The sequence below is a fragment of the Acipenser ruthenus genome, chromosome 2 (assembly GCF_902713425.1).
Source record: "Acipenser ruthenus chromosome 2, fAciRut3.2 maternal haplotype, whole genome shotgun sequence".
Classification (NCBI taxonomy): domain Eukaryota; kingdom Metazoa; phylum Chordata; class Actinopteri; order Acipenseriformes; family Acipenseridae; genus Acipenser; species Acipenser ruthenus.
The window spans coordinates 99770427-99794860 of NC_081190.1; the positions used below are offsets into that span (position 1 = coordinate 99770427).

At 39.6% G+C, this 24434-nt stretch overlaps 2 protein-coding genes across 7 annotated transcripts in view; one reads left to right on the plus strand and one right to left on the minus strand.

The window, feature by feature from the left end:
- LOC117409364 (la-related protein 1B-like) overlaps positions 1-2257 on the plus strand; it is a 42639-nt gene extending 40382 nt beyond the window's left edge. For all 6 annotated transcript variants that reach the window (XM_034015295.3, XM_059004711.1, XM_059004727.1 and 3 more), the window contains one exon: positions 528-2257. In XM_034015295.3, the coding sequence (XP_033871186.2) occupies positions 528-746 (219 nt within the window). In that variant the 3' untranslated portion in view covers positions 747-2257. The remainder of the gene's footprint in view (positions 1-527) is intronic.
- A 3325-nt stretch (positions 2258-5582) lies between these two features.
- pgrmc2 (progesterone receptor membrane component 2) lies at positions 5583-20955 on the minus strand. The gene is made up of 3 exons (XM_034015303.3): positions 20597-20955; positions 7676-7831; positions 5583-7010 (listed from the first exon to the last, which is right to left on the minus strand). The coding sequence occupies exons 1-3, from the start codon at positions 20940-20942 to the stop codon at positions 6913-6915; spliced, it is 600 nt and encodes a 199-aa protein (XP_033871194.2). The 5' UTR covers positions 20943-20955; the 3' UTR covers positions 5583-6912.
- Between the last annotated feature and the right edge of the window lie 3479 nt (positions 20956-24434).

Consider the following 24434-nt stretch of genomic DNA (forward strand, 5'->3'; position numbering starts at 1 on the left):
GTAAATGATCAGGCTGGAGTCTTGATTTGCAGTTTAAAACCGGTGTTGGTTTTATTTTTCTTACAGTGCAGTGGGGAAACAACCGCTAATAAAACAAACAAATAAAATAAACCTAGCTCTCAGTTGGCGCACTAACTAAACAATACTTTGTGTGATTCCTGTGCATACTCACGACATCTAGTGGTCAACCCATTACACTGCAGGGAACAAAGCTTTCATTCTCAACCACAGTAATCATATCGGTCCGCTTTTAAGAATCAACCGCTTATAAGAATCAAATCATCCGGGACGGATGGGATTCATATAAGCGGACTGCACTGTATGTTCAATATGTTAAAAGGTTAAGAGTTGTGTCCCTCTATTACTCTGCTCCTGGTCATTCTCCTGTCCTCAAAAGGGCATTACTCTAATCGAACCTAGAAAACACAAGAGAAGACACACAAGAGAAGACACACAAGGTCTCATCTTGGCAGTGTTAGGAAGGTGAAAACAACTAAATAATTACCAATGTCTGAATTTCCTTTCAGCCTCCAATCGGAGAGGAGGCTGGTAGAAGGGGACGTCTCTCCTCCTCTTCTGCTGCAGAGGAAGGGGGGCGCCGGAGACACCCGTCCAACACCTCATCCAGGCCAGCGACTGCTGCCAACCAGCCCCCCGTCTCACAGAACACAGGGCCCAAAGAGAACACTTCAGCTGGGAATCCCATTGACAACACTGCTGAGGACACTGACACAGCTGAGAAATAAAGACTTCACCGGTGTTGCGCTGCCTGTTTATATAAAATAACAGTATTTATCAGTCTAAGGATCTTATGAGGGTGTTAAACAAACAAAAACAACAGACAAACATAACCTCTATATATATATATATAATATATTTTCATCTTGTAAGATCATCTTGTAATCTTACAGGAAACATTTATTATATATATATATATATATATATATATATATATATATATATATATATATACTTTTTTGCCTCACTGCATCGTTTGTGAACCTCGTCTGTCTACAAAAATGTCACCGGGGTCTCACATTCTTTAACATGTTTTAATTTGGATTCATAGAAATGATTGGCCAAGGGTCTTCAAGATCTTATAGAACTAAAGGTTTACAACAAAAAAAATGCATTCCTGCATTGTATGCAAAAAGAGAAAATAATCTGGGATGCCTTAATCAAGGAGGATTTCTTACTTCTTAAAGAAGACAATGTACCATAGTAGTGCTTCAAATTCAACGTGCTCCTTTTTTAAACCTGTCATGCCTGATATGAAAACCGGACAGTGTAGGTCTTTAAAGGGGGAGGGAGCAGGGTGATGAAGGTCTAATTGATTTCTCGAAGTTGTATTTAGTTCACAATAGAATCTGAGTTCTTCACAGTGTTAAGATGATTTTGTGATGTGCTGGGTATGAAGTGTACAAAGGTTGACACTCGTTGCATTTGACAACTTGAGAGGTTACAGTTATTGAAGGTTCATTCAAAGTGGTGTTTGAGACAGGAATGTCAAACAGAAAAGAGGAATGTACGTCAATAATAAGTAGCCTGTTTTCTCTTGAATCGTTAATGAAATCTTGCACTGCTACTTAATATAATACATACCGAGCTGCATATGCACTTGAAGCATGTGGCTTAAAAGAAGTCTGATTTCTCCTCTATTCAATACCTTAGTTTTACCTTCATTTTATGGTCTAGAGTTTCTTTAAAGACACATACAATTTATTTGTAATTATTTTCAAAGTATGTTATGGGTGTACATTAATTTAGTAGGGTTTTGTTTTCATTTTTTGTGGGTAATTACTTTAAAAGGTTTTTGCTGAAATTTATTTTAATCCTTTTTTTTCTTAATTTAGAATTCATTTGGAAAGAAGTCACTATTTAAAAAAACATATTCACTGGAAGTTGCTTTTGTAGAATGTTTAGGTCTTCCTGGCTATTCACTGGGAGACTGGAAAAGCCTGGGCAGGAACTATTATTTTTTTTTTATTAGTTAGCAGTGTTCTATCTGTATATCACACATCCTAGATAACTATATCCATCTGCTCAAGTGTCATTACATAACAGCCCAATGTATAACCCAAGATGCTCTCTAAAAGGCTCAAATTGTAAAATATTTGGATTGAAGATTGTATATACCAGTAATCAGTATTTACTCAACATTTAGACTTGGTGTGTGTGTGTGTGTAACTCGTGGTAATTTTCCCCCCAATTTTATAAAAATGCCTATAAAAACAACAAAATGAATTGTAAAACGCCATTTTCACTGTTGTATGACTGATTTCTTTTCACTTGGATTATACCAATTTAAATGAAAGAAATGGTGAGCATGGCGAGCGACCATACATTTGTGCAGCTCTTATATCCCATGCTAGGGATTCGTATGTCAGGTAACACTGGGAGTGTGAAAGCACCTCTGTCTCAAACGTACATTTTCATATGTGCACTAGGTGGGTGTAGGTCATGGTGCTGTATTCATGTTACAAACAGCCACACATGTCCACAAACTGACCTCTTGGCTATTTTTAGTACCACAAATCGTCAACTGCCCATTCATTCATTCATTCATTCATTCATTCATTCATTCATTCATTCTTTGGGGTTTGGAAGGCTCAGTGGATTGTAAATTTGGTTGTTCCAGCTCAAATGGACCAAATGCTATAGAGATGCTTCCTCCATTTGTGGTTGATCATGATGCAATGCAAAACACATGCGATTGCTAAAATGGTAACATTCTCCACATGTTGGGAAAATGCCCAAAAAAAAAAAAAAAATTATTTATTTATTTAAATTTAGTCGTCGCCAATTTTTTTACCCCGGTTTTTCTCCCCAATTTAGCATGCACAATTATTATCTGTATTGGCTCACCGCTCGCAACCCCCCCGCCAACCCGGGAAACGGAGGCTGGAACATGCGTTCTCCGAAACGTGCTCCTGCCAAGCTGTCATTTTTCGCACTGCAGATCCACAGCAATGCCACCAGACCTATAGTGCCGGAGGACAACACAGATCTGGCGGCTCCACTGCAGAACCACAGGCGCCCTATCGGCCACAGGGGTCGCTGATGCGCAGTGAGCCGTGGATTCCCCTGCCGGCCTAAGCCCTCCTTACCCGGGCAGCGCTCAGCCAATTGTGCGCCGCCCCCTAGGAACTCCTGGTCACGGTCGGCTGTGACATAGCCTGGATTCGAACCTGAAATCTCCAGGCTCTAGGGCACATCCTGCACTCCGCGCCTTTACTGGATGCGCCACTCGGGAGCCCCGCAGCATAGGTATGACATCACATATGACACCAGCAATGACGTCATTCATAACATAATTAATCTACTGACAAATGCTCACTGAAAACTGGCTATAGGAACATAACTCTGGGAGGGAGGCACAGATTGCTACGACTCATTGAAGACATATATCCACAGCTAAAATACAATTTACAGACGTTTAATTTACACCTATAATCACACCGTGATAAGGTTGCTAGATATTTTTTAAATGTATTCATTATTTATTTTAAGTAGCACATTTATTTAAAGGAACATACATTTAATCTGGGGCATCATAATAATATAAACATTAGGCTATGCAGCCCATCTGGCTTGCTCAGTTCCTATGGCTACAATCAAACCAGCATAGAACCTGTTCCAGTTAATAATCATATAATAATCTTTATTTATAGAGCAACTTTCATACCACAAGGTTCAAGGCACTGCACACAGAATAAAAAGAGAGACAAAAGCAATATTATAAAAGCACCTTTACTGGATGTGCCACTCGGGAGTGGGAAAATGCCCAATTTATTATGTGAGAGATTACCTTTCAACCCGTCATGGGGACCCCATGTGCTCGTTTTCATTCCAACTGAGCTCTCACTTACTTAACCAGACCCTTCATTGAAATGGTAATTTGCTAAATTAGACCTTTGTAATTGTTTTGAGCTCCTAAACAGTTGCAGAGTTCAAGTTACTTATAAAATGTTTTCTCGAGTGCTGAAATGGAAGTGACGAGGCCAAGGCTAACAAAAAAAAAAGGGAGCAGAGTAATAGATGGACATGGTGATAACACTCAACCCCTAAGGTCAGTCCCTAATAGCGCACTGATAATGCAGAGCGGGTGCAAGACTGAATTGCTGCTGTACACATTTTGTGATTAACAAACACTAAAATTAATGGCATTCCATTTCATTTTTATCTTTAGTAGAAGCATCAGAAGACATAGACAAGGATTTTAAGGCATGATAACTCAAGCATTTAAAATCTACTTTTTACTTACTGGTGTGAGCAAATTTACAACTTGATTTTGATGAAAGCCTTTTAATTCTTGTGTGCGCATTTCTTTTTTTTTTTTTTCATTTTGAATACACACGTCATCAGAAAATATTCCATGCTATTGATAAAGAAATGTCATGGCAGGACATAAAGTTCTAAGCTACAAGATGACTTAGTTCAATTTAAAATATCTGCATAACCTAAATATTAAAGTCAAAGAATAACATTAGTATTAGTTGTTATCTGTTTCATTCTTCATTTTTTATTATTGGTTTTCAATGTTTTACAAAAGACCGTGGTGGATGCCTCATTTATTATTTTTTTTAAATAGTCCTGTACATTTTCCCTTTGTGTGGTGTTTCTGGGTGTAAAAGGTGTATATTCTACACAAGCTACACAGAAAAAAAAAAAAAAAGAAAAAAAAAGCAGCAAGCTGTTGAGAAAACATGGGATTCCCACAATTAAGTTTATGGGGTCTATTAAAAGCACAAAATGAAAACAAAAGTGATGTTTATGTACATTAAAACAACACTGGATCTTTTTCAGTTAATCAGAAAACAAATAATATTATAACATGAGGGCTAGTTGCCTTTGGTAAGTAGATATCAATGTATAGTTAATGGATATGAACAGCTGTGTTTCCAGACCCTGATGACAACAGGCAAGGCACCTGTTGCATGTCTGGCCCGATGCTGTTTAATGGAGTCTTTTATTCCAGCACATATTTCACTCTATCAAGGAAACATGCAGAAGTCGTCAGCCATAAATTCTGCACAAAAAAGCTGAAAATGAATTTGTATTGATTACATGCATTTCAAACCACCTAAATATGTTTATTAAACATGTAGAACATGTTTGCCTCACAGGTGATGAAGACAATTATAAAATATATATGCACTTTTAAACAAAGCACTGCTTACCTAACATATTATTGAAATGAAGCTGCAATTACCCAAAAGTAATTCTTCATCTCATCCCTTTAAGAAAAGCAGACAGGTTTGACTGTATTAAAACTCATCACCCTGAAGTAAAGTTTTAGGTGCTACTGTTATGTTTTCTACCTGTGGAAATGTCCAGACTATTTACAATATTTTAGAGGCCAAATTATTGACACAACTGAGCTTGTTACGTTTTGTTGAAACTTATTTAGAAATACTTGTTTTTTTTCTTTTTATAGACTGGCAACACTTTAATTTCTTATATTTGTAGAAGAGGCACCATGAGTTCTAAAATGAAATGCTTGAACAGATGCAAGATAAATAACACGGAACACATTTTTTTCCACTTAAGTTTTAATTTAGATTTAAAAAACCACAAATCAGTTAATAACCAAATTGTTTATTATGCATGAACATGTCCGTCTGCTCTGTCACACGTTCTACATCAAGCTTGAATTCAGCATAGCTTACTTTGTTGTACATGCTTTAAAGAAATGTTATATATATTTACAGAATCAGCAAGTTTCCCTCCCGAGTTTCACCTACCCATCACAGACATGAATCGTACTTTAGTTTTTTACCCCTCCCTGCCCACACTTAAAAATAGCTTCAGCAAAAAATATATATTATAACAATAATAATAACAATAATAATAATAATAATAATAATAATAATAATAATAATAATAATAATAACAACAACGACAACAATCATAATAAAGCATGGGGCATTTGGCCATTATAACACACTGTAGTATATGATTTCCATCAACTACATGAATATGGCAGTAACACTGAGTATACTTTGCAGTCTATATACAAGCTCGTGACATGGGAAAGGATTTCCAGTCAGCTCAGCACTAGGCTGACAACAGTATGCCTTTAGTCTGAGGGTACTACAGGACGTGGCTGTTCTCCACTGCAAGATAAAGATAACTGGGGTCTTCTTTTAAATCAGTTCAAGCAGAAAACAAGTGAAATAAGGCACAATTCATATGGACCATTTCGGGGGAATACAGACTTACAGCTGACTGAGGCATGTAAACATAGCTGGAGAAACTTCACTGGCAAATAACTTGATACCCTTCGAAAATGAAGCCCGCCCAGTGACTTTCCCTTTTCAATCCGAGATTCAGCTTTGTGATTCAGCGTAGTTCAATGGACCACCGAACTCTGCAGTACAATCACATGGTGAAAAAACTGAAAATATAGTAGTGCAAAACAGTACAAAGAGAATCAATGGCATGGAACGGTCTGCTAAGCGCTCTTTTAATGCAAACAGAGAATTCTCTATTTATTTATTTTTTAAAAAACCTCCTAAGCTTTTTTTTTTTTTTTAAATCAACACCAATAAACTTTAGAAGCTTACTAAATATGAGCAATAGCTGATTGGTTGCGAACATGTAATGAGGAAAACAAACTAACAAAAAACCCTTCCCAGATTCCCACATAACAAAACAATAACCCTTTGCCTGACATAACAGGGACAACTGAAAAGGAAAAAAAAAAAAAAAGAAAATTTACATATATATTTTGTTGGCAGCCCAAATCATTAAAACCCCCATAGGCGTGTACATCATGTTTTTTTCTTTGTCCAATATGTTTTGAATCCTCTGCCACTACAGAACAGAGCCTGGGCTGCCTGTGATCCTGTGGCAGGAGGAACACACGGTCTTCAGCCCTCAAGGGCCCTGGCTTTGGTTTGATTGAACAGTTCAGTCGTGTTTCACGTGATCCTTGATGTCCTCCTCATCTGTGTATTCCGAGGGCTCGTCCCCTGGTTTCAGAAGCCGGCCAACGTAGTCGTATTTTTCTGAAATGTAAGAAGCCTGCCTTAGTTATCTGTTACAAGCTGCAATTTCTCAAAATTCAATGCATCTAGATGAAATGTGACCTTGGTTACTTTTATGTGCTTGATAATTCTAACATTATCATTATTACCAATCATTTTGTATCAGATTCAGCAAGCCAGGGCTCAATGTCACATATTGGCCAGCTTCCATAGCAGACACAATTTCTGTTTCTCACAGTACAGATAGCAAATCATTATCTCCATCTTGATAAAAACTACTGTGTACAAGGATCTTGTCGGACGCAAACACTTCTGCAGAATAATAACGTACCTCAAGATGTATTAATCAGGTTAATAAGATTTCAAATTTAAAAAAAAAAAAAATTATTTTAAAACAAATGTAATGTCTCCATTGTATGAATCACACACTGCTCAAGTATGTGGTCAATCCTTCTATTCAATGAATGTGTTCAACAACGTGGCAGTGAAAGAGTTTTACTAGACAACACCTGCAATGAAACTTTATGGTCTGTATCATTGATGTGGCCAGAGGTTAAAACAATGTGGCAGTGAAACGGTTAATCTTTACTAGACAACACCAGTAATTGAATTCAACAGAGAGAATACTACGAAACAGCCGAATTGACGTTTAAATTATTAGTGCACACAGGATGGAAGCATCTTACCCAAAAACTGCATCTCCCATTCCCTTACACTCTCCATCTGTACAGCGTTTAAATCAGAGAGGTCATCGTATTCATCTCGTAGTGCATCTTTATCAAGGCAGAAGGTTGCCAAGCCCCTAGACCCATCTCTTCCAGCGAAGATTCCATAGGGGCCATCTATAAACGAAGAACAGCATGGCTAAGTGAAGACTCCTACTGGCACAGGCAATCTCTGCAGGCACTGCGAAAGGGAATGCACCTGCTGTTCTGGGAGTCCAGCAGCTTGCTCTGCCTGGGAATGGTGAGACAACTGTTATAACAAGCAATACATTTCCATTCCCAGAATTCTGACCTCATCAGACAGTTTAGTATTATACTGAATTTTCTCTCAATTTTCATGAATTGCTGTGAGAAAGTACGTGCCACAAACAGGCAACTTATTTTTACAATCTATTGCAAAATAATTGTGTGCGTGTGTTGGGTGTGGGTCTAACCCAGGTAACTATGACTTTTATAACCTTTGAAGATATTACAAACCAAACCGAACTGAAAAGAAACGGCACCCAATATAACTGATGTTGCAGAGCTGTGTGAACATGTTATGGGCGGACTCAATAGACTTGCAATGAGTTGCCACACAGCAATTTTGAAGTTTTTCAAGATGTGAAGGCTTGAACAGTCAAGCCCTGCTTCACTGCTTCAATACTTTGTAAGCATTAATGAAGATTAACTTGTGACTTGCAAAGGGGCCCATATTTAAGCTGCAAACTACTATACAATCCTAGAAACAGTATCTCTCTCAATGATTTATGTATGCACTCCGTGATGCTTTGGTACTGCTCTCAGTTTCCTATTTGGATAGTTAATATATACACACCGTACACAGTATGTCTTAGACCTATTTGCATGAGCTCCTGCCCGGGAGTCAGCTCATACATTTTATTTGGCACATGTTAAGCTTCTTACACAATGACTAGCAATTCCAGTTATGAGGCCCTTACAAAGCTGCTGCTGTTTAACTGCATGTTATCCCAGCACATGGCAGCCATTCCCGCTTACTAATGCACCCATTATAAAGAAGAATTTTTTTACTAAAATTTATATAGGGTAATTCTGGGTAATGTGCACCCAATTTTGGGGCCTGGTGTTTCCTTCTTTTGTTGTTGCTGATGATGACAATGATGCATTAACCACATGTGATGGAGGAAGAAGGCTCCAGGATATGGTGTGCAGAGAACAGAACAGTTGTGTATCTCCTGCATGGCAAGGTGTCTGGTGTTTGTAAAAATGCAAAACTTTGACATCATTTGTTACCCATGTGCAGTTTGACCATGCCATCTAATGTCAGCATCAATGTACAGTTGCTTTTTAGGAGTTTTCAGCAAAATAAATTAATATGAAAAACTTTGACTAAAGTCACTGACAGAAAGGTTGAGCAACCTCACTGTTTCACTTGGACTGCAATGACCAAAAATATCTATCCTCAAAATAGACGCCTTTATTTAGCAGGAGTAACTTGACCATGGTCGACTGACTATAAATAACATTCAACAACGTAAAAAAGGGCAAACTCAGGAACCACCTTTCAACAGGAAGCAGATTTACACCTGGCAAGACCAGAACATCAACACTGAATGCCATCCTAAATCTCTTATTTGAGAAGTTATCAGATATCACACATTTTCAAAACAAATGCTGTACATTTACCCAAGATAGCCTAAAACTCAAACCAAGTCTTGTTTGTACAATTTCCGGGTCAGTAAAGTAACAGTTTAAAAACAAGCTTCTAAACTGCACATACACTGTGCATGTTCAGACAGGTGCTTCCTATTTCATTTTTTTTTTTTAATCTAACAGCAAAACCAGCCTGGCAAAACCAGATTCAATGAATGAACTGTTTCTCAATGAGAAGAATAAAGTGATTGAAACCAGTATTAAGAAAGTACTTTGTTAAATGCCGCTTTAGGACTTCAAAATAATAAATATATAATTTATCACCAATATAAAAGATAATTAAGCAATAACTAAGGCTGGTAGAGTTGCAAGGAAATAAACAGACTCCCTACTGAGTCTGTACATTGCAGGATACAGTATACCAACTTTGATTTCCTATAGCAGTTTACTAAAAGAGCACACACATCAGAAACTATTTGCAGCACGTAATTGTAAAAATCTATTAGTGCAATGGCCACTTACGGTAAGTAAAATGTTTAACAACCCCTTTGATTAGATTGAAAACATACAACAAAAGCTACAACTCATCAGATGCAAAACAAATTGCAAACCAACATGTAGCAGAACGCTCGGTAAACCCACTTCAGTGAATCCACAAATACCATTTTTTTTTGTGCTTTAAGCCCCGGTCACACCTGGAACGATAACGATAATGACTTTTAAAAATCGTTCCAGTTCAAATGAATGGAGGTGGTCACACCACAACGATAACAATACTATCGTTTCGATCGCTTTCAGAGTGATTTTTTCCTGCTACAACGGTAACGATAAATGTTCCTGGCCAATCAGGGCTGTATTAAACGTGACATCACCTACCTGGTGTTATTTTATATATTATTTAACAGTAAATACAGGCATTGCAAGGATTTACTAGAGAGAAGACTGCCCTCCACTGTTCCACCGCAGACCATCACGTCGGAAAACTGGTTCAAGTATACATCAAGGAATCTTTTTTTTTTTTTTTTTTAGATTATGTCTTTTAAATTATTTGATAAACAGCCATTAACGTGTAATTTTAGCACAAGCACGATGTATGATCCTATATGCTCCATAAAGACATGTCGGTGTGCGTATTGTAGTTGCTTTTTTTTGCTTTAAATAATAATAATAATAAGTATAAATATATACATAATTTCTGGAGTATCGTCTATCGTCATATTCAGTAAGGTGTAATCAACGATACATACCATGTTCTTCTTTGATGTTTTACTTTTACTTCTTTGGTGGTTGTACCCAAGGTGACCGTGCATATTTCCTTGAGGCAATACCCATGGTGTAATTTTCAGCACTTGACTATACCAACGAGCTTGTGGAACTCCCCTAACTCCTCCCTACTCTGTAGTATTCTGTGTACCCACACTTGTCTTCTCCGTCTCCTACGTATTCTCTGCTGATCTAATACAACAGGAGTATTTCTTAATGTTCCTCATCACTGTTCCTCATCTTGCTGGAATAAAAGTGGGCGTATACTAAAAAGTTGATTGGCATTTGCTGTACAATATATCAGAGCCCTTTTTCATTCTGGTGTGACCGTTCCATAAACGATTTCTGGTTATCGTTCCAGTTGTGACCGGGGCTTTAGTTTTAGAATGTCAAGAGTTTTCCCAAGGTCTACACATTTGTTTTTACTTTATAAACCCAACTGGTATACTGGAATTAAACTACCTGTAGTTACTGTATTTGATAAACATACTGAGTTATGTAGCAAGGTGTTTGTTCTGAGAAATGTACATTCTTTCCCATCTTTGTTTAGGCGTAGCTACTGGTGGAGGATTTTAACCAAAGTTATAGTTGTTAGAATTCCTGGCATTTAGTCCAGTTTTGAACTTCATGAATCTCTTTACACCCATCAGTAGGAACAACACAGGGTTTTATCAGTCCTCAAAATGTAAGTGTACATGCCAATGTCAGAGGAATTTGAATGCTTAGCTTTCCTCCAATTATAAAAATGTGATAAGCCACATGAGGTTGAGAACTGATAAAGCAAAAGGACATGACATGACATGACATGACATGCAATGTGAAAATGAGAACGCAATGATTACAACAACAGGATAGCACTTAAGAAATCAGATATTTGTGGGTTAAGCCATTGCGAAACTCTTCAGTGAAACTACTGCTTGTAGAGCTATGTTTAATTTTGAAGTTGCTGTGCCCTTCAAGCAGTTCACTTTACACCCAAATAGATTTCTTATATAGCTTAGTCTTGCATGCAATATGCTTTATCATCTAACAGTCAATTTTGTGTAATTTTAGAAGACTTTGGCAGAATGTCATCATGAGACAATTTTAGGTAGAAGCACGTCTTCCTGTATAGGGATAAGGTGGGTAAGTAGACTGTAAAGGGTCAGCTGCACATGGAAAGAACTGGAGAACTCTAATACCTGCAGATCTACATGGTGGAGACAGCTTGCTCTAAATTAAGACAACCTAAGTTTTTGAATAAAATATTAAGGGGGAATGGGTACTGCAATTGATAAAATGGATTTTAAACCTTGGTTAGTTACTACATCTTTAAAAGGCATGCTTTCCCAGGAGTGGTGCCATGTGTGTGGAGGTCACACTCTCCTCTCTAATATAATAGGAACCAGTGTCATTCACTGCAAACAAAGCAATGCAGCACTTTGGGTGACCTTCAAAAAAACAGACGCAACGGTGTGTTTAATGAAGGCATGCAGCCTCACCTGTGTGAGGCTTGTACCTGTTCACGGTTCAGAGGCACTGCACATTTTACAACACACTATTTCTGTTGAATTCTGCATCTCTTTGCATGTTCTTCAGCGGTATCCAAGGATTTATAAAATAGAAAGCACTACTGTACGCTTAGAGTACCTTCTGTATTATTATGAGCAAAGTTAGCCAACCACAAAACGCTTTACTGCAAAATAAACATTGTCTCGATCTGTTTCACGAAGGATTAAAAACTGCTGAAACATAAAAAGGTTTTATTCTGGGGGGTCCCAAAGTGTAAAAGCGCAGCCGTGTGGTGTGCAGGGCGAGTCATACAATGCAGGTTCGTGCCCTGGCTGTGCAGAGTCGCCGGTCTTCACTGGGGAATTCCGATGCGAGGGTCACACCCGTGGGTTAGAGCAGGGTTCCCAATCCTGGTCCTGTGGGATCCCTGTGTCTGCTGGTCTTCAGTTACTTAATCAAACCCTTAATTGAACTAATAATGTGCTTAATTACACCTAAAAAGTTGCAGATATCAAGTTACTTATAAAATTGTATAGTTAACTTGAAATCACCAACTGTTTAAAAGCTGAAAACAATAAAAAAAGGTCTAATTGAGCTAATGAATTGTTCAATTAAGGGTTCAATGAAGTAATTGACAACTCAGTTGGAATAAAAACCAGCAGACACAGGGGTCCCCCAGGAGCAGGATTGGGATTGGGATTGAGATTGGGCTTGTGGCAGGGCAGAAGCTGTGCTGCTATAAATTGTGTGTGGTGGGGGATGTAAGTTTGGCAGGGATGGGGTTACATCTATCACTGCCAGCAATCACAGGTGTGGCCATTCCCCAGTTAGGTTATTGATGCTCATTGGAGAGTGGCCACATGTATAAAAGGAAGCAATATCCTTTCTTTGTTGGAGGAGTTTGGGGGTGAATGTTTGTCCTGTGACTTTAGTGAAGGCGAATGCCCAGCCTGTATTATTTTGGCCCTCATGCCACTTGATTTGTTCCTGTGTTGGTTTTGTTTATTTTGTTAATGAACGTGCACGTGAGCGCATGAACTACAGCTTCCTTGTTTCCGAGTCTCATTCCTGCCAGTAACTGCTTGGGCCGTGACACTATCCTGTCACAGGGAGGCAAAACCGACAGAGACCGTTTCTCCTCATCGTGCCACAGTGAACCCTGCTGGCCAGGCACCCAGTGAGCTCAAAAGCAGACACCTGCAGGGCTGGCCTTTGTCCTGCAGCGGCCGGTAGCTCGGTGACATCCGCTCTCAAATTCCTGAGTGTAAAAGAGGAAGCTGGCTTGGTCGTCGGATCGCCTGAGCTTTGTGGGGAATTGCTGCGGTGAGGAGAAAAAACAATTGGACATTCCAAATTAGGGCTTAAAATAATTGGGCACACAATTTTTTTTATATCTACAGGATGATCAGAAAGTAAGTTTATAAAAAGGTTTTATTTTTTGCTAGGGCTTAAACGTTTACAGATAGGCCTACTTGTAAACAGGTATACCAACTGCATCGTTTTCACTTACCAACATCATAAATATGCACAAAATTACTAAAACAAATGGTTTAGGTTACTTACTCCATTTGAATATTTGTTTTGCCCCATTTCCAGTCTCTTGCTTTATACAGTGGATAGTATATATAAAATGTACTGTACTGCATGCATTACATTAAAAGCCTTGAGGCTGTAATTCTTGATAAAGTTGCATGAAATATGCAAACCTGGCAACGGCTTATGAATATTTTCAAACAGAGCCCATCGTATATGCTCAACCTTTCCCAGCTGTCTTCAAGTGCCAGTGCATAAAATAAACACATCACTCTGTTGTGAGTTTACAACAGATCCATTATTTTACAAAAGCAGCAGGGAGATGCCCCTTGGAACCTGCTTGTCTTTCTATAAAGCCATAGTTACTAAAGAAACTTATATATATATATATATATATATATATATATATATATATATATATATATATATATATATATATATATATATATATATATATATATATATATATATATAATATATATATATATATATAGTTTACTTTGTCTGTCGGACAAGTAGTTTTATTTTTTATTTTTTAATTATTTATTTTTTCTATGTTCGTTCTGTTGCTAGAAAGACACTCTGGGTATATTTTCAGAGAGCCACGCAAGTTCCTGAAAACTGAATTGCAGAAGTCTAGCACCTACACACAAACATTTTAAAAAGTGTTTACGTCCCACGCCTATCACTTCAGATTGGCTAGCTGTGGAAAAAGCTGACCTTCTATTGGTTACAAAGAAACCCAGAAATGACTGCCAAGGGAACCTCTAGCAGCACAGACTAATCGTTTACATTTTTGTAAATTAGCAAATAAGTGATACTGCTTTCTTAATATAAGAACCCGACATTTAACGTCAGCAAATCAGCAAAGTGACCAAAAAAAAAAAACACCAGTTGATTGGGTTAAACTGTGTTGTGTAATTTATACAATTATTTCAGAGTCTACTTTGTAGTCAAGTGTGTACTTGTTAGGATGTTTTATGAACATATTTGTCTTTGCAGAATTTGATGGAACCTACTGTAAATATTACATGCATTTTGGTATCTGTGTTCATGCTGTAGCAGGCGTGGTATGGAATCCAGTCCACAGGGGTAAGAAAGTTAATGACAAGCGTTTTTTCGGACGTTTGTTATATATTCATTTAATAAAACGGCATCTCTAAACAAAGGAACGAAGCAAAGCCACGTTTGGAAGTATTTTGAGGAACCGGACGAGAAAACCATGGTATGTAAATAATTATACCAAAAAAACTGCCGTACCACAAAAAGACGTTCAATGCTTTCTGAAATGAAATTAAAACATTCAGAAATGACTGTGGATGGAGTTACTGATGGCAGTAAAAAACAAACATGTTAAAACATTATTTGCTTGTTTAGATTTTCTTTGCTTAGAAAATACTAACCAGGACTGTCAGTATACATCACAATGTATTGTAAAGAGTGTGTGTGTATGCAGATATCTTTCTTTTATTCTTTTTTATATTAGCGCCTTTCTTAATGGACACCATCACCAAGCGCTTGACAGAGGTAGGCTGTGAACTGTGCATTATATGCACAGTCACTTACAATAGGACATTGATTTAACATCTCATCCGCAGGATGGAGCACAAGGAGGTTAAGTGACTTGCTCAGGCTCACACAGTGAGTCAGTCAAGGTTAGAGGTGGAATTTGAACCGGTAACCATCTGGTTACAAACCCTGGACTTTAACCACTGAACCACACTGCCTCCAGATATGGTTTAAATGTTTAAATGCTGACACCTGCATAGCATTTAAAAATGTACCAAAAGCACATCCCTAATAGTTGGCAATGATTTCATATGTGTGACTCAACAAACTAAAACACCTGCACATCAGGAGTTGGATTCAGCTTATAAAGAGTGGAAAAAAACAGGCAGAAGCTATTTTTAGATTTGAATAACTCCCAAGTATTGCTTATTATAGTTGTACTCTTAGTATGTTACTTAAATTTACTAGCAAAAGTTTTCCAAACTGCACTGAAAGGAACATTTCCTTAAAGTATGTTATACATTTGTTGAGGCTTGGTGGGGTCACAGGGAACCTTTTGGGTATCTTGAAGAATTTAGTGAACCAGTCAAGCTACAAGGCTAGATCCACCCCTGTTAATCATTAATTGATTGATTGTGTTCACTGTTAAATAAAACCAAAATCCTACAAGTTATATTCTACTTTTTTGTGTGTGTTTTGAGCGACAGGTAGATTGTTCTAGCATTTTGTCCCTTTTCAAAATTGCACCCCCTGTAGTAGAATTTCAGAAAGCTTTCCCTGTCCTTACTGTTGTATTAAGTCTGCTGTGTTTTGATCCTTAAGAACCACCCTCAGCCCAATCAAAAGATACCTGTATGTTGATGCCATCTATGTAGGGAAAAAAGGATCACAAAATACTGGCCATTCATTTAAGATGCCAAGAAGAATTCAAAGCAAACGCCTGAGTTTCATACAAATACTTAAACTGGGAAGGTGAAGCATCAGCTCTTCCCAGTCAAAGTACAGTCCTGATAGGCACGTGGCATGCAGATATTATTTGTGACCTGCAAGAACTCTATGATCTACCAGATAACGAATGAAAGTCTTAGGATTATGCTACAGTTCAGGTTTCCTACATGATCCCTGAAACATCAGGACGAGCCAGCAGTTTTAGAGCTCAGCCTATATATCAACTACATGGGGGGGGGGGGGGGGGGGGGGAGAGGAGGTACACTTCTTTTTTCCTAATTAAGTATAAATCAACTAAATAAAATAATTCAATTTCTTATTCCTCACTCGTTAATAGATGAAATGGTAACAGTACAGGCCATAGACAAAGATGTGATACCATTTATTGGAATAACTAAACAACAATCTATCTTTCCTACTTTCACCTGAAACTTTGAGGTCTTGAAAGCTTGCGATTAATTATTGTTTAGTTAGTCCAATAAAGGCATCACCTCCTCTTATCTTTGTCTATTATTCCTATTACCTTCACTTCAGTGCCACGAAGGCGGCTCTACTCAAAATGTTTGTCTAATATTTAGGGCTGTCAAATAATCGCAATTAACTTCTGCGATGAACGTGGACATTTTTTTTGTTAAATCGCCCTCTATCTTACCCCTCTCAGCACACTGTAATTCATTCCCTGCTGCACCACTTTAATATACTCGAGTGCATGCAACACAGTAAGTGCAGTTGTCATTTGAATAGAAAGTTAGTCACGGAACTGCATTATGGAGCAAAGTACTAAAGGTGAAGGACTTAGAAATGGGAACTTTTTTTATTTTTGACAGTTCTTTGGATAGAAAGACTGTTACTTGTATCTGTTAGTTCCAGTATCACAGAATGCATCTAGTCTGCTGTACCACCTGCGTGCTGTAAACACGCCTTCACTTCCCAAAATAACTTTCGAGCAGTTACTCTGTTTCAAGCAGCAACAACAGAACAAACTAAACCTGTCAGTTTCAACAGAGCACTTTTTTTTTTTTTTTTTTTTTTTAAAGAAATTCAGGATCTCTTCAAGCCTGTGCATCAAGCTACATCATGTCGAGTTTGTAATATTATTATTATTATTACTATTATTTATTTCTTAGCAGATGCCCTTATCCAGGGCGTCTTACAATTGTTACAAGATATCACATTATTTTTACATACAATTACCCATTTATGCAGTTGGGTTTTAATAGGTAAGGTTTCTTGCTCAAGGGTACAGCAGCAGTGTCCCCCACCTGGGATTGAACCCACGACCCTCCGGTCAAGAGTCCAGAGCCCTAACCACTACTCCACACTGCTGTAATAACGAGGATTCTTGTACATGTCTGTGTCTGCTCCATCATGTGATTATTTATGTTTTATTTAAACGTACGTTGTAATACTTACTGGGCTACTTTCAGTGGGACACCCTGCCAATGCATTTAAAACCAAGATTAACTGAGATTAACATTTTTTTAAATCGCGAGATTAGTCACGATTAATTGTATTTATTTTTTTTAATCGCTTGACAGCCCTACTAATATTACCTAAATTCTTTTTTCAAAAGAATGATGTGGAAATGCTCAGTCTAAGATGAATTCATACAGATGTAATGCATGGAATGTCGCTAGGAATGTGTGAATATGAATTGTACAAAAGTGAGGATTGCTCTACACCTTAAATCATCACATACATGGGTCAGATCCAGTCTGGAGCCAGACTAGAGTTATAGCTCATAGCTTCACATATTCTATTCTGGCTCCAGTCTGGATCTGACCCATGTATGTAATGATTTCATTTCCCAGAAATTGTAATCTTGGCATAGAGATACAAGAGCCTGGCAGTAATCCTCAAGAATGTCAGACAGCTTCCGAGACAGAATCCCACAAAATTCATGAGAAACACACACTGTTGAGGCTTCCAGAGCTTTTGATTGATTCATTTGAAGGTGTACAGCAGTCCTCAATAATGTACAATTCACATCGCCACCTCTGACATGGATGGAAGTCCCTGTGTGAGGCAGCATTTTTAGATCTAGATCCCCACTAAAAACAGAGCCAACAGTAAATCCAGCTCAAGAATCACTGAGTCTCCATCAGCATTTACAAATGTACATTCATTACACTGCGTTTACTTTAGCTTGGTCACTTTTGTGAATCAAAAGCAATTAAGGTCGTGCCATAAATTCCCTGTACAGCACTTGGTAAAGAACAGTCTGCAAACCCTTTCTAGAACAAATAACTCGTTCCAAAGCAATCACAGTTCTAAATCAACATCAGAAAGACTTGTATGTTGCCGACAGCTTTCAGTACACTGAAAGTGGATACAAAATTCCTTCAAAGCACTAAAGTTAATACAGAATGAACACAACTTCAATCAAATAAATTATAATTATTCAGAAGAATACTGACAAGCTCAAAGGAGATGAAGCTCAAATCACAGAAACACCACATACAATATGGCATCACCGGCAGGAAGTGTCAGGACTGAGATTAATGATCTGCAAGGGAGCACAGCATCATGCTCTCACTGTGAGAGACTGCAGCCAGTGCCACTGTCCCTTCATTTTCATTAGGACTAAATTCAAAAAGCCCCAACACTTAAATTAAAAAAAGTAAAAAGTCTCAAGTTCTTAGAATCATGCCCAAAAAACATACTTTCAACAGGCAGTCTGACTGTAAAGCCCAGGTTTTCTTGTTCCTCAGTAATGACATCTATTTGCATGCAATTGTCATGTGACTGGTTTACTAGAAATGCTATTGTTATAGCTTTTTCAGCAATCAGGAATGGTGTTATGTCCTTCAGTACAGGCATATTGCTAACAAAAATCTCCAACAACGGGTACTCAACCATGATAAAGCAAGCTTTGGTTTGAATTATATTTGTTACAGTAAGTGAAACCAACAAGGTTACTTAACACACAATCAAGTGTATGTTGGTGTACAGCTGTGTATATATTATGAACACTACAAGCTTTTTATGGTATGGAATTTACTGTACCTCAAATGAGGTTAAAAATAAAAATAAAAACGCCCCATCCTCCCTCCAGGAGATCTGCACTGCTGCAGTGTGTATTTGTTCCATCGCATATTGTAAACAAGACCTCATTGTATCAATCCGTTTACATAATTTACACAGAACAATGAGAAACTGTTTCCAGATCCACCATGATTAAACCAACTTCACAGATCCCCGGTGAAGAGAAAGAACGATAGTGTAGTGATGCAGGGGGGCAGGAACAGTTAACATTAGGGATTAAATACCGGTACAGGATTACAGAGGTATGATTTGTTTAAGGTACCATGAAAAGTACTTTTGTGTTTTACCAAATGTTCTATGTTGACAGCATATTAAAGAAGGCAGCATCGACATATCTAAAGTGAGGCACATGCATTCAAGGTGAGCCTGTCCTGATGGAATGCTGTTTGTTGAATGATTAGCTCAGATTACTACAGTCGAGTCAGAGAAGGTACCAGAGGACTCAAATTCACTCACCATGTAGCAATTAAATGGGAATGATGAGGTAGCGGATTATTTTCATTTAATTATTATCATAAAAAACTGTATTGCACAACAAACACCTTAAATACAGAGAGCGCACTTTTTGTCTTATGACCCATTCATTTGTTATGCAAGTGCATCTTGCAATATATACAAGTTGCATCTTGTTGAAACTCAGTTTCAGTCATGGGTTATAAAAGACTTTGGCAGAAGGGAGTACAGGTGCAAGGTTGGTGTTTTCTTCACTTCTCACCCAGACTGCACAAATAACTAATGTGTCATGAGGATACTGCTCTGGTGCTATTTTGAGTGCCTGCAGGGTGCTGGAAGATATTGCACTGTATGTGTTTGAGCATGGAAAGTGATCAGCAATTGAATTAAAATATATCTATATAATAATCTACTAGGAGAAAAACATTGACAGTGCCTTCTCTGGCTAGCGCGTGTATTGTTCGCTTATGCTAGCTATCAAAAGCAATAACAGTCTGCGTTCACTTTATTATTCAATGAAAAATAAGCTACCAACTGCAAATACTACTATGCCGAAATGTGATGCACTTCCCGTTTTGTCTCAACTGCAGTCCTCAGTTTACCCTCCCGCCGCTACAAAATAAACAAGGACGTTGTAAAACTACGGCAAGTTAAAGAAATGTTAATTTAAAAAGCGTTTACTGTTAGAATTAAATTATAATCTAATGCTGCCTACCTTTTTATACTGTCTGTATGTATTACTAGACTCGGGTAAGTAGGTGGAAGAATGGACAATGACACAGACACTTTACCACACGTCTTACATTTACAGCTAATTTGTGCAGCTATCGTCACGCAGAGGTTTAGATCTTCACTTCAGAATGATGAGACAGTAATCAAATTCAGTTGGTCGAAACACATTTGCAGCGAGTACAGTAAGAAAACGTGTTACATTTCTACGTGTAGATAAATTTAAATAACAGCTGCTCTGCTGTCAGAGCAGAGGTTTCATCGTATGAGGTGACGTGATAACTGCAGCTTGCTTACCTTGCCCATAAAACCTCTTGCCGCTGGTGACATCGAAGACCTTCATATTAACTGCCATTAAAATTCGTGGGTTCTGAACTCCATCGTACTCCCTCAATTGCTCAAGACTGAAATCTCGCCTCTTCATCTTGGGAAGAGTCGAGGCCTCTTTCCCTTGGGCCGCAATCAAGCCGACCCTCTTTCCCCATCGCCTGTATATACCGTAGCAGACAGCCACCACCACCAGTAAAACGCTGACATTCACCAGCATCCCGACGATACCAAACCCCTGATCTGGCTCCTCTGAAGTCACCGGTCGGCCGCTGCTATCCGCTGCTTCACTCTTACCTTCTCCATCGTCCGCCATACTGCACGTTAGTACTTACCCCCCACAACACCGCCGCCCACTGGGACTACACTCAAATCTGGTTGGATCGCGACAGCTTGGTATGTCGGGAGTTGTAGTTTTGGCACGGAAGAGGCGTTTTGTTGCTGAGCACTACAATTTCCCTGACGTCATCGCGGTGTTTTATTTTAGAGTATTTATAATAAAAGTTAAATGGCTTCAAATTATTATTAAAATCCAGTTTTTAAATTACATTACTGTATTCTAGTAAAAAGCTGGATAGTGATAAAATGTAATAGGTGGGTTTACCAAATTTACAAATTTATGGCGATCTGATCAAACATTCAAAATCCTAAAAGGTATAGACAATGTCAAAATCCTAAAAGGTATAGACAATGTCAACCAGGGGACTTCTTTGACCTGAAAAAAGAAACAAGGACCAGGGGTCACAAATGGAGATTAGATAAAGGGGCATTCAGAACAGAAAATAGGAGGCACTTTTTTACACAGAGAATTGTGGGAGTCTGGAACCAACTCCCCAGTAATGTTGTTGAAGCTGACACCCTGGGATCCTTAAAAAAGCTGCTTGATGAAATTCTGGGATCAATAAGTTACTAACAACCAAACGAGCAAGATGGGCTGAATGGCCTCCTCTCGTTTGTAAACTTTCTTATGTTCTTATGTTCTAATAATGCAAGTGACAGGTATGGTGTTATTCTGTGGTACGAGTTAAAGTGGTACACCGTGTACTGCGCTCCCACGGGCATGAGCAAATGATTTTAACTCAGAAAACAAGGAAACGACCATTAAGGGCCAACACATTGAATTAAAAGAACAATGGTTTCTTAATTTGTGATAACAATATGAACATGAATTCAGACCAGATTGTTATTTATTTATTTAAATTAAATGATGGGGCGGCGTCTTTAATGTCTCAAATAAAGTAATTGTATTTTTGTGCGTAATTAGTGAGCGGTGCCCAGTATCAATGACAGGGGAAGTTCAAGTCACCTAATACGCTCACCTTATTTTCGTTTTACACCGTTATAAGTGCTTGGCTCAAAACGTGAGGGGAACAAAAACCCCAAAACAAACAAAAACAAAAACAAACAAACAAAAAAACAATCAGCAGTAGACGCAGGTGACTGAGCTGCATTCAAGTCTAAGAACTGTGTTGGAATCCGCTGTTTCTCCTGCGTTTGTCCTCATCCTGATTCACTGGACCCTATTAATGTTAAATTAATACTTGTGTCGTTTTTCTTTTACATTACAGCATAAGATTAAGAACTAAGAAGTTTGGAAAGGTTTAGCAGATAAACAACATCAGGGCTGAAGAAATATATTGCTGAAACAAAAACACACTGGAAATGTGAAAAAAACGCCAAGTTATCAAAAGTGCCCGGCCATTGAAAGTGGAGATATCAAAAACACAAAACAAGTTTCAAGTAACCATTGGGACAACCTTGCCCAGCACAAAGCAAATAGGCACAACTGTAAAACCGATGGGGGCCAAGGTTGCCCCAATTGTATCTAACTTGTATCAAAAACACAAGCTAAGTTAGAAGAAACAACTGGGGCAACCTTGGCCAGCACCAAGCAAATAGACACAACTGTCAAGGTTGCCCCAATTGTTTCTACTAACTTTGCTTGTGTTTTTCAGGCACATTTAAGCATACTCACCAACATTTGGGGGGGGGGGGGGGGTACTTTCTTCCTATACATCGGGACGCGGGACATTTGCTAGGAAATCGGGACTGTCCTGACCATATAGGGACTGTTGGTATGTATGTAAAACTGGATCGAAACACAAGCCAAGTTACAGTTGTGCTTATTTGCTTGGTGCTGGCCAACACTGCCCCAATTGTTTCTTCTAACTTAACTTGTCTTTTTTATAGCACCTCTCTCACTGTCACTGTGTCCCCTTCCTTTTCCAATGCCTCTCTTTCCCTGGCTTCCTGGCAGGCGCAGTATCCGCACCCCACCTCGCTGCACGGTTGCCTGGACAGGACGTCAGCAATCCCGTGCTTCATTCCTGGCCGGTGTCGGATGTCCAGGTCGTAGGACTGAAGCGTCTCGAGCCAGCAGGCTACCTGTCCCTCGGGTTCCCTGAAGCACAGCAACCATTGCAGCGTGGTGTGATCAGTGTGGAGCACAAACCGGCGACCACAGAGGTAGGGGCGTTAGTGTTCGATGGCTTTTACTACCACCAATAGCTCCCTCTGGGTCACGCAATAATTACGCTCCGCTTTGCTGAGGGCACGGCTGAAGTAGGCCACCACTCTCCGCCTTCAGGGGTGCCTTGAGACAGCACTGCACCGATACCCTTGTTGCTGGCATCTGTAGCCAGGGTGAAGATGGCTGTCGTGGACGGGGCTGCAAGCAGGGGAGTGCTGGTTAGGGCATGGCGCAGTTGAGAGAAGGCAGCCTCGTGTTCAGGGGCCCACTGGAAGGGCCGTTGGTTGTCCAGGAGGTGAAGGGATCTGGTGATGATGGCAAATCCTTGTACAAACTTCCTGTAATAGGACGCAAGGCCCAGGAAGCTGCAGACTTGCCTTTTGTTGGCTGGGGTGTGCCACTGCTGCACGGCGGAGATTTTCCCTGGGTCGGTAGTGATGCCCTCTTCGCTGACCTGGTGGCCGAGGAAGGTGGTCTTGCGCCTGAACAGGTGGCAGTTGTCTGAGTGCAGTCGCAGCCTGGCGGCCTGGATCCTCTGCAGGACCTGTCGCAGGTGGAGCAGAACCTCTAAGAAGGTCAGTCTGTGTACCAGCAGGTCGTCCAGGTACACCACACATGCCTGTCTGGGGATGCCATCCAGCATCTTCTTCATCAGCCGCTCGAACGTGGCCATGGCTTTGCACAGTCCGAACGGCATGACGTTGAATTGCCAGAAGCCCTGTCCGGTGGAGAATGCAGTCTTTGGTTTGGCATCAGGGGTGAGCTCCACTTGCCAATAGCCGCTCTGCAGGTCTAGGGAGCTGAACCAGGTGGACCCAGCGATGAGGTCCAGTGACTTGTCGATGCGGGGGAGTGGGTAGGAGTCCTTCTTGGTTACTGCGTTTAATCGGTGGTAGTCAACACAGAACCACAGGCTTCCGTCTTTCTTGTTCACTAGTACCACGTGCGCGGCCCAGGGGCTGTTGGACGGCTCAATCACTCCAGCTTCCTGCATTTCCTGAATGATCTCTGCAGCTGCCTTGTGCCTGAACAGGGGCAGCTGGCGGGGTGGTTCCCGACTGGGTTGGGATTGTCCAGTATCGATTTGATGTTTGACCATTCCCGTCCGTCCTCCGTCTTCCTGCCTGACCGCAAAGAGGTACTCAAACTCTTGCAGTAAGGCGCAGAGTTAATTGTTCTCTCGTTCCTGGAGTCCATCTTTGCTGCGCTGATACATCCCCTCCATGGCCTCACTGATGCGGCTTCCTGCCCTAGGTGCGCGCCTTTCGCAGGAGCTCTCAAAAGAGCTGACGCTGGCATCCAGGGGTTGATGCTGGGATCGGCCATCTCTCTCTCTCG

Coding starts and splice junctions, on each gene's coding strand:
- pgrmc2 (XM_034015303.3), bottom strand. CDS start 20,942: ATGGCGGACGATGGAGAAGGTAAGAGTGAAGCAGCGGATAGCAGCGGC. Junction 7,832..20,596: donor CAAGAGGTTTTATGGGCAAG/GTAAGCAAGCTG, acceptor CTTCGTTTATAG/ATGGCCCCTATGGAATCTTC. Junction 7,011..7,675: donor ATGGGAGATGCAGTTTTTGG/GTAAGATGCTTC, acceptor CTTACATTTCAG/AAAAATACGACTACGTTGGC.